This window comes from Microcaecilia unicolor, chromosome 2 (genome assembly GCF_901765095.1).
Source record: "Microcaecilia unicolor chromosome 2, aMicUni1.1, whole genome shotgun sequence".
NCBI classification, from domain to species: Eukaryota; Metazoa; Chordata; class Amphibia; order Gymnophiona; family Siphonopidae; genus Microcaecilia; species Microcaecilia unicolor.
This window is the reverse complement of record NC_044032.1, coordinates 645,488,039-645,497,518: the sequence shown is the minus strand read 5'-3', so window position 1 is coordinate 645,497,518 and position 9,480 is coordinate 645,488,039. Positions and strand designations below refer to the sequence as shown.

Here is a 9,480-nt window from a genome sequence, read left to right as displayed (position 1 = left end):
ATCTCAATAACAGACTATGGACTTTTCTCCAGGAGCTTGTCCAAATCTTTTTTAAACCCAGATATGCTAACCGCCATTACCACATCTTCTACATAGTAGATGACGGCAGACAAAGACCTGCACGGTCCATCCAGTCTGCCCAACAAGATAACTCATATTTGCTACTTTCTGTGTATACCCTACTTTGATTTGTACCTGTGCTTCTCAGGGCACAGACCATATAAGTCTGCCCAGCACTATCCCCGCCTCCCAATCACCGGCTCTGGCACAGATTGTATAAGTCTGCCCAGCACTATCCTCGCCTCCCAACCACCAGCCCTGTCTCCCAACCACCGGCTCTGGCACAGACTGTACAAGTCTGCCCAGCACTATCCCCGCCTCCCAACCACCAGCCCCGCCTCCCGATCTTGACTAAGTTCCTGAGGATCCATTCCTTCGGCACAGGATTTCTTTATGCTTATCCCAAGCATTTTTGAATTCCGTTACCGTTTTCATTTCCACCACCTCCCGCGGGAGGGCAATCCAAGCATCCACTACTCTATCTGTGAAAAAATACTTCCTGGCAACAAGTTCCACAGCTTAACTATTCTTTGAGTAAAAAAGTATTTCCATGCAATTTCACTGAATGTCCCCTGGCCTTTGTACTTTTTGAATGAGTGAAAAATCGATTCACCTCCACCCGCTCCACACCACTCAGAATTTTGTAGATATAAATCATATCCCACTGGGTTAAGAAATATTTTGTCCAATTTGTTTTAATATTTAATATTAGTAGCTTCATTGCGTTTCCCCTAGTCCTCGAAAGCTTCCAGCTTAAGATAGGGGCTAGGATCTAGTATCAACAGCCTTCATGCCTCCCCTCGTCGGACCCCTAACTCAGTCCTGTTATTCCTCAGCCAGGAATCGAAAGCCTGTCCCTGCCGCTGAGCCATCAGGCCACTGCTGCCTTCCCCCTCAACTTCTAACCACAAACGCAATTTCCAGGCAAGCACTGCCACCACCAATCATTTTAATATCTATAACAACAAACAAGCGGGCAAGTGATCTGTCAAATCCAGACTGGATCGCAAAAAATGGAAGCAGATAATGGAAGAGCATATAAGAAGTCCAGTTTTTATTAACCACATAAAAATACTTGTCTAAAAGCCTGACATGGCCATGTTTCGTCCTAACAGGGCTGTGGTTGGTGGAAGCAATCTCTCGCTCATTGCTGCCTACAAGCCAAAGACTCTGAGTATAAAGCCTGTGACGCAGCCCTTGTTAGGACGAAACATGGCCCATGTTGGGCTTTCAAACACATGCTTTTATTGTTGTGGTGAATAAAAACTGGACACACTTCCATCATCTGCATTTTTTGTTTTATCCTGCCAAGAAAATATGGCAACCAGAACTGTTTGGACACTACTGCGGCCGAAATGGTGCTGTAACCCAGGCGGCCTGAACTGCGGTCCTGGATCACTCAATCCAAGCTCTACTACTACTACTTAACATTTCTAAAGCGCTACTAGGGTTACACAGCGCTGTAGAATTTAACATAGAAGGACAGTCCCTGCTCAGAGCTTACAATCTAAAGGACATTTACTACTAAACATTTCTATAGCACTACTAGACATACCCTGTACACATTAAATGCAGTACTTTCTCTGTCCCTAGAGGGCTCACAATCTAAGCTTTTGTACCTGGGGCAATGGAGGGTTAAGTGACTTGCCCAAGGTCACGAGGAGCTGCAGTGGGGAATTGAACCCAGGTTGCCAGGAGGATCAAAGCCCCGCTGCACTAACTCATTTAGGCTACTCCTCCTGCACTATATTTGTCCAAAATTCCTCCCTGAACCAGGTCACCTCACAGGAATATATATATATATATATATATATATATATATATATATATATATATATATATATATATTTTAAACGACTATAATCTTAACCTACTCGCCGTCTTCTATCCTTAAACAAACCTGACCTCCTTCAGCCTGCCTCTGCCCCTCTCTCTCTCTCTCTGCATCCCGCCTCACTTCCGGTGACGCCACTTCCGCTCCTGCGCAAGTGGAGCAGCAGCAGCGGGCGCGCGGGAACCGGAAGGAAGCGCCCTCTCTCTCTCCATCCATGGACGGCCGGCGCTCTTTGCGCGGCGGTTTCATCCGCACGTACGGCAGGCGACAGCCTTACCGGCGGCTCCAGAAGACGCAGCCCTGGCTCGGGTCCCCCCGCTACCAGCAGCACCTCTTCTCCGCCAGCTCGTCCCTCTCCTCCTCCTCCGAGGCCTCGCTCGACCCCGACTTCCAAGCGAAAGCCAGGAGCAAGGCCGCCGCTCCGTTACCCTCCTGCCGAAAGGTCGACGACCCCCACTGGCTCCTGGGTAGGAGGAAGGAGCTCCGGCCGCGGCAACGGCACCTCTTCAGCTCGTCCTCCGAGGCCTCGCTCGACCCCGACTTCCAACCGGGCAACAAGAAGAAGAAGAAGCAGCCCAGGAAGAGGAACCCAGCGAGCAGACGGGCGCCGAGGCAAGAGGACAAGGAGAATGAGGGGCCCGGCGACGTCGCCTTCGCGGCTCCCGCGGAGCTGGGCAAGTTCATCACCGATCGCAGGAGGCCGCCGCCCCGCCGGGACCTGGAAACCCGGTCGCCTCGGCAAGTGCGTTTGGTGCCCATGAAAAGAAAGACGCCCCTGGGGGCCGCTTGTGCCATCTGTTACTCTCCCCGGCAGCCAGATGCCCTGCTCCAAAACCTGCCTCTTCTGTCGAGCACACCGGTGGGAGGCTCTGGCAAAAGCATCATCCGGGAGCTGGAGGAAAGTATCCTGCGCAGCGTTTGTATGGAGCCCCTCTGTGAATCCTGGAAGGTGAACCCTGCCACCCCTGCTTCCTCTCAAAACAAGGCAGAGCACTTACCACCGCCCAGCTGCAGCTTTCCCAAGTCAAAGGCTGCCATACCCTTTACCAACGGCAGCGCTGAGCTGTTCTCCCACACACTGGACCTAAATGAGAGTGAGGGAGTGGTTTCACTATTCCCACATCCTCCAGACTTTGTGCAGAAAGTGCTGCATATAGACGATCAGGAAATAAATCTCCAACCTGTGCTGCGTCTGCATAGGTGTGTGCTGAGCCCCTGTCCAGGTCAGCCTTCTGGGCAAGTGATGACAAGGTTGTCACCTGCAAAGAGTGAAAATAAAAATGCAGAAGTAAACCCCCAGGCTGTGATATCGCTTACCAACAGTACTGTCAGCCAGCGCCTCTGCGGGAGTGCTGAGCTGTTCTCCCGCACGCTGGACCTAAGTGAGAGTGACATAAAAGGAATATCACCATTTCGACATCCTGGAGACTTTATGCAAAAAGACTCAAAGGTGCTGTATATAGACGGTCAGAAAATATATCTCCAACCTGTGGTGCAGCTGCATAGGTGTGTGCTGAGCCCCGGTGGAGGTCAGCCTTCTGGGCAAGTGATGACAAGGTTGTCACCTGCAAAGAGTGAAAATAAAAATGCAAAAGTAACCAACAGTACTGTCAGCCAGCGCCTCTGCGGGAGTGCTGAGCTGTTCTCCCACACGCTGGACCTAAGTGAGAGTGACATAAAAGGAATATCACCATTTCGACATCCTGCAGACTTTATGCAAAAAGACTCAAAGGTGCTGTATATAGACGGTCAGAAAATATATCTCCAACCTGTGGTGCGGCTGCATAGTGTGCTGAGCCCCGGTGGAGGTCAGCCTTCTGGGCAAGTGATAACAAGGTTGTTACGTTCAAAGGATGAAAAGAAAAATGCAAAAGTAAACCCCGAGGTTTCCAGAACATTGTCGGGGACAAATCATCTCTGCACAAATGCATCAGGATCCCTTTCCTCTACAAAAAAAGAATTGCCTAGGAACCAAGCTGATTGCCTTCATTCTGCAAACAATCAAAATAGCAATTCTACTGTCTGTAGGAAGTTGGACATGTGCAATACAGAAAGAAGCTCCCACAGAGCAAATATGCCTCAAAAGAGGAGGGTGAATTCTAGGACTCCCCCTTTGCTAACTGATGGTCATAAAGGCTCACAAACTGTGATCAAAGGAAGTCAAAGTACATTAACTTCTGATTTCATTGGTACTGGGAGAAAGGTGTGCATCAGTGGCTTCAGTTCCAAGAGGTGGGGAAAGCGGACAAGAGCCCATCCAAAGAATGCAGCAAAGGCTGTTAGAGCGAAGGAGCAGAACTGTTCTTTCCAAGACCATGGACTCAGACTTGGCAAGCGTAATGAAAAGAGAATAATTCTGGATAATAGCACAGAGAACAATGATACTCGGGGATCCAGGTGTGAGTCAGTATGTCTTCTGAATTCCTCATCATTGAATTCTTCTTCCTTCCAGAATCTTTCCCAGGATTCTGCATGTCTACAATTTTGGACTCAAATTCGAGGTGCCCTGTCTTTACACAAGAAGAAGAAAGTGAAAATTCAAGCACCAGGGCAAGATTTGGACGACACAAGTGTTGAAAGAAGCTACCTTGGGGCTTCAGCACCTTTACATCTCTCGACTATCAAAACTCCCTTTGGAAAGCAGTTGAACAAATGTCATCCCGTGCCAGGACATTCCATGAGTCTCTTGACACCAGAAAATGATTTGTCGCTTTGTGAGTCTTTTCTCACTGATGCAGAAAAAGTTTTTGAAGAGTGCCAGCAAGATAAAGCGATCTCATTTTCAGAGTGCATTCCACCAGACAAAATGCGCTCATGTGAGAAGATAGGTGAAGGTGTCTTTGGGGAGGTGTTTAAAACTATTAACAATGGAAGTTTTGTGGCCCTCAAGATCGTTCCTATTGAGGGCAGACACATGGTGAATGGAGAAGCCCAGAAGAGCTTTGGCGAAATTCTACCTGAAATCATCATTTCCCGGGAGTTAAGCCTGCTATGTGAGGGATGTGAAAACAGCACAGATGGATTCATAAAACTGCACTCCGTGCACTGCGTCAAAGGTTCCTATCCACCGCATCTTCTCCAAGCCTGGGACACCTATGACAAAACCAGAGGTTCTGAAAATGACAGGCCAGCTCTCTTTGAAAGCGATCAGTTGTTCATCATTCTAGAGTTTGACTTTGGCGGAAACGACCTGGAGAGTCTGAGAGTAAAGTTGTCTTCTGTGGCTTCTGCAAAGAGCATTCTCCAGCAAGTGATTGTAGCACTAGCTGTGGCAGAAGAGACCTTGCATTTTGAACACCGGGATCTTCACTGGGGAAATATCTTGGTAAAACGAACAGATGTAAAGACGTTAAAGTATCATTTGCACGGCTTAAGTTTTGATATCCCAACTCATGGTGTTCAAGCCAGTATCATTGACTACACATTGTCTCGACTGGAAAAAGATGGCCTTATAGTGTTTTGTGACATTGCTGCTGATGAAGCACTTTTCCAAGGGCAAGGAGACTATCAGTTTGATGTCTATCGTTCCATGAGGCAAGAGAACTCAAACAGCTGGTCAGAGTACAGTCCGCATTCCAATGTACTTTGGCTTCATTATCTAGCTGGCAAACTGATAAATGAAATAAGGTATCAGAAAAAACCGACTACCTCAGCAATGAAAGGCATTCGCAAGAAGCTACTTCAGTTCCGTGCTGAAGTACTTGGGTTTGTTTCTGCTTCTGAAGTACTTGAGAAAAGTTCTCTGTTCAGATAGCGTAATGAGGAGGAGCAGGGATGGAAAAGTTTACAAAACTTAGACCTAAGCCAATATCTTAGGGGCGGGGACAGAAAATTATGCTCATCACCTCTTTCACGCTTTTTTGGGAGGGATATATGGAGTTTGTTTTATGCATTTTTCAGGCTCTCTTCCTTTGGGGGGGGGGGGATATGTTTGGTTTCTTGCTTGCTGGTCTATAATTTTTGCCAATTTTTTTTTTTTTTTTGGGGGGGGGGGGGTCTTTTTAGGAAATTTTATTTCTCTTCCTTATATCAGCATGCCTGCAAAGAAGTTGTGTGCCAGATTTTTAGGTGGAAATTTCCAGCCCTGAGGATTTACATGTACAACTTAATCTGAGCCTTCCGGAAAATAGTTGGGAGGGGTGGGAAAACATTTTGAAAGCTGATGACAGCTAGATTTTTTTAGGAAACGGTAAAAATGTATTTTTCCTTGGAACTGCATTTTTTTGGACTTTTTAATTGTATTTTATTATTTTTCTAGCTTGATTTATATACCCACCCCTGATTACTAAGCCGCACACTAATGCTGACACAGCCCGTTCACTTTGAATGGGCTGTGTTGGCATAAATGAGGGTATTTTTTTTTCATGTTAGTCCTTTTTCATTTCTTTTGTCATTTTAGTTTTTTTCTTTCCTCTCTAATCTCTCTGCATTGTTGACAGCAACTCCTTCCAAACCAGCTGAATCAGCTCTCTTGATTCCAGGCCCGCTACAGAAGCAGTGACTTTTGTGGTCCTGGACCTGCAGTAGAGGTGACAATTCAAAACTCATAATTCTCTAGTAGTGGGGCTTCTGACTCTGCCACGGCAGAGGCTGCTCTTCTGGCCCATTCCTTCAAAAGAGGCTCCTTCCAGGCCTGACCACCACATCTATTTGGAAGTCATCAGAAGGTGTCAGTTTTTAGGCACCAGGGAAGTTTCTCTCTCTGATAGTTGCACCCAGTGGCGTTCCTAGCCTGCATGACACCTGGGGCAGATTGTCGATGCGCCCTCCCCCTAAGAAATGACACCTCCCCGGCGAAATGACACCCCCCCCCCGGGTGCACGCCGCTGGGGGGGGGGGGGGGTGCCGCAGCATGCGCCTGTCGGCTGAGTCAGAGTTCTCTAACTTGGTTCGTTGCAGCTCCCTCTGCCCCGGAACAGGAAGTAACCTGTTCCGGGGCAGAGGGAGCTGCAGCGAACGAACGAGCAAAGTTAGCGAACTCGGACTCAGCTGACAGGCGAGCGCCGCGGCACCCCCCCCAGTGGCGTGCACCTGGGGCGGACCGCCCCCTCCCCCCCCCCCTTAGTACGCCACTGGTTGCACCAAATAATACCCTTTCTGTAGTGTGTACTGAGTCTGGATTTGATGTGTACATGTCCAGATAAAAAAGAAAGAGATCCCTTCCAAATTTCTTGATCCCCAGGGTACATTAATAACTTCTGTGTATATATTCACATCATCATATATCACGCCATGCACAAGTGTGAATGTAAATAGTATAAACATAAGCCATTGTATATATTGGATGGAAGAGAATACATCCAAGTTTGTTTTCATATTCCCAATTTCAATAGCTTGTACCTTCTTCACTTACTGATACTGGACATCCTGCCATTTCAGCAGCAGGTTGCAGTTTAAACACTTTGAAATGTTCAATCCTTCATTCCAGCAGCATCTTTTCCAAAAAGGATTCAGAGCTATGGCAGCCTTTAAAGCAGTCATTTTGGGGGAAACAGAATATGTCAACGTATATATGTATGTCACTGTTTTGAAGAAAACACTGACATACGTATATACATGAAGGGGGCAGTCTATACATGAGATTTTGGTGCCAAAAATTTTAAAAACAACGCTCCCGGTTGAGCTCCAGTTGAGCACCATTTAGAGAATAGCACTTAGAGCCAATTCTTGCACTTGCACGCCGATATTTACGCCAGCTGAAACCTGGAGCGCGTGGGGGGGGGGGGGGGGGGTTATAGAATAGGGTGCAGGCAGCTTGAATTCCAATTACTGCCAATTAACTGTAGTAATTGATCGTTACCATTGATTGCTAATTAAGATGCTTGTATATCTTATCTCCCATGTCCAAATCTCTGTGCCATATATAGAATCCAGGGGTAAATATGCTTATAACAGGGCAACTGGCATCTCTCTCATTGGATACATCCCATCAGTGAAGAAACTGCAGGTTCATTAACCAGATAGAGATGTTTCTGTTGAACATGCTCGAGAGGTAGTGCAATCTTTTTGTGCTTTCTCAGGGAATTGTACCTGCCTCCTTTACAGAGAGCAGATGCCCACAAATTACGTGAGAGAAAAGAAATGTTCATAATCCAATGTACAAATTTGAGACATGAGGATAATTAGTGATCATGTATATAACTGTAAAGACTTGTACAAAAATCTGAAACATTTCATCTGTTTTACTGAACTGAAGCTTTTAGGCTTTTATACATAATAACCTGTGATTCATGTTCTGTTTATTAAAGTTTTTTAAACACTTATGTACTGTAACAAATAAATTGTGTTCAATTCTGGTCACCGCATCTCAAGAAAGATATAGTGGAATAGGAAAAGGTGCAGCGAAGGGCGACTAAAATGATAGCGGAGATGGGACGACTTCCCTATGAAGAAAGACTAAGGAGGCTTGGGCTATTCAGCTTGGAGAAGAGACGGCTGAGGGGAGACATGATAGAGGTATATAAAATAATGAGTGGAATGGAACAGGTAGATGTGAAGCGTCTTCACGCTTTCCAAAAATACTAGGACTAGGGGGCATGCGATGAAACTACAGTGTAGTAAATTTAAAACAAATCTGAGAAAATTTTTCTTCACCCAATGTGTAATTAAACTCTGGAATTCGTTGCTGGAGAACGTGGTGAAGGCAGTTAGCTTGGCAGAGTTTAAAAAGGGGTTAGAAGGTTTCCTAAAGGACAAGTCCATAAACCGCTACTAAATGGACTTGGGAAAAATCCACAATTCCGGGAATAACATGTATAGAATGTTTGTACATTTGGGAAGCTTGCCAGGTGCACTTGGCCTGGATTGGCTGCTATCATGGACAGGATGCTGGGCTCGATGGACCCTTGGTCTTTTCCCAGTGTGGCATTACTTATGTACTTATATGTACTTCAATCATGTACTAGGAAGAACAAGAGAGATCCCGATGCAGATGTTAAGGGCACGCACTTTTAAAGCAAACTCGAACTTTACAGAGTGTTCTGCTTATAAATTTCAAGAGATAGCACAACCAAGACCAGATTAATGCATGCCCATTTCTAGGTTAAATGTAAAAAGGTAATTGGCTGGCTAGAGGTACGATTGTATACTGTTGTATGGATGAATATTCTTGTTTCCATTCTGTTGCCCATTAAATTACTACTACTATTTAGCATTTCTATAGCGCTACAAGGCATACGCAGCGCTGCACAAACATAGAAGAAAGACAGTCCCTGCTCAAAGAGCTTACAATCTAATAGACAATAATAATAAAGCAAGCAAATCAATTAATGTGAACGGGAAGGAAGAGAGGAGGGTAGGTGGAGGCGAGTGGTTATGAGTCAAAAGCAATGTTTAAAGAGGTGGGCTTTCAGTCTAAATGTGTGTCCTGTGGAAATGGAGGCAACATCTCACCCTGTTGTGGAACTTTAAATATAGCAAATCTGTGTTTACTGAAAGCTAAAATCCACTGGACAGATCTATATAATGCAGCTTAGAGGTGCTAATGATACTGAGTGATATCAGTTACATTCTACCCTTTAGGGAAAGAAGTGTCTGAATGCTATTAGAAGCAAAACAAAAGTCACCAATGTTCATGATGGTGAATA

At 45.9% G+C, this 9,480-nt stretch overlaps 1 protein-coding gene across 3 annotated transcripts; it reads left to right on the top strand.

The window, feature by feature from the left end:
* The first annotated feature begins 2,078 nt into the window (after window positions 1-2,078).
* On the top strand, window positions 2,079-6,610 carry HASPIN (histone H3 associated protein kinase). 3 transcript variants are annotated; one of them, XM_030191759.1, is made up of 2 exons: window positions 2,079-2,948; window positions 3,219-6,610. In XM_030191759.1, the coding sequence occupies exons 1-2, from the start codon at window positions 2,109-2,111 to the stop codon at window positions 5,646-5,648; spliced, it is 3,270 nt and encodes a 1,089-aa protein (XP_030047619.1). In that variant the 5' UTR covers window positions 2,079-2,108; the 3' UTR covers window positions 5,649-6,610. The 3 variants fall into 3 exon arrangements, with proteins under 3 accessions (XP_030047619.1, XP_030047621.1, XP_030047618.1); XM_030191761.1 differs by having other exon boundaries at window positions 2,079-3,117; window positions 3,703-6,610; XM_030191758.1 differs by having other exon boundaries at window positions 2,079-6,610.
* The last annotated feature ends 2,870 nt before the right edge of the window (window positions 6,611-9,480 follow it).

Bases quoted from the DNA above. Each gene is read 5' to 3' on its own strand.
- HASPIN (XM_030191758.1), top strand. From the start codon at position 2,109: ATGGACGGCCGGCGCTCTTTGCGCGGCGGTTTCATCCGCACGTACGGC.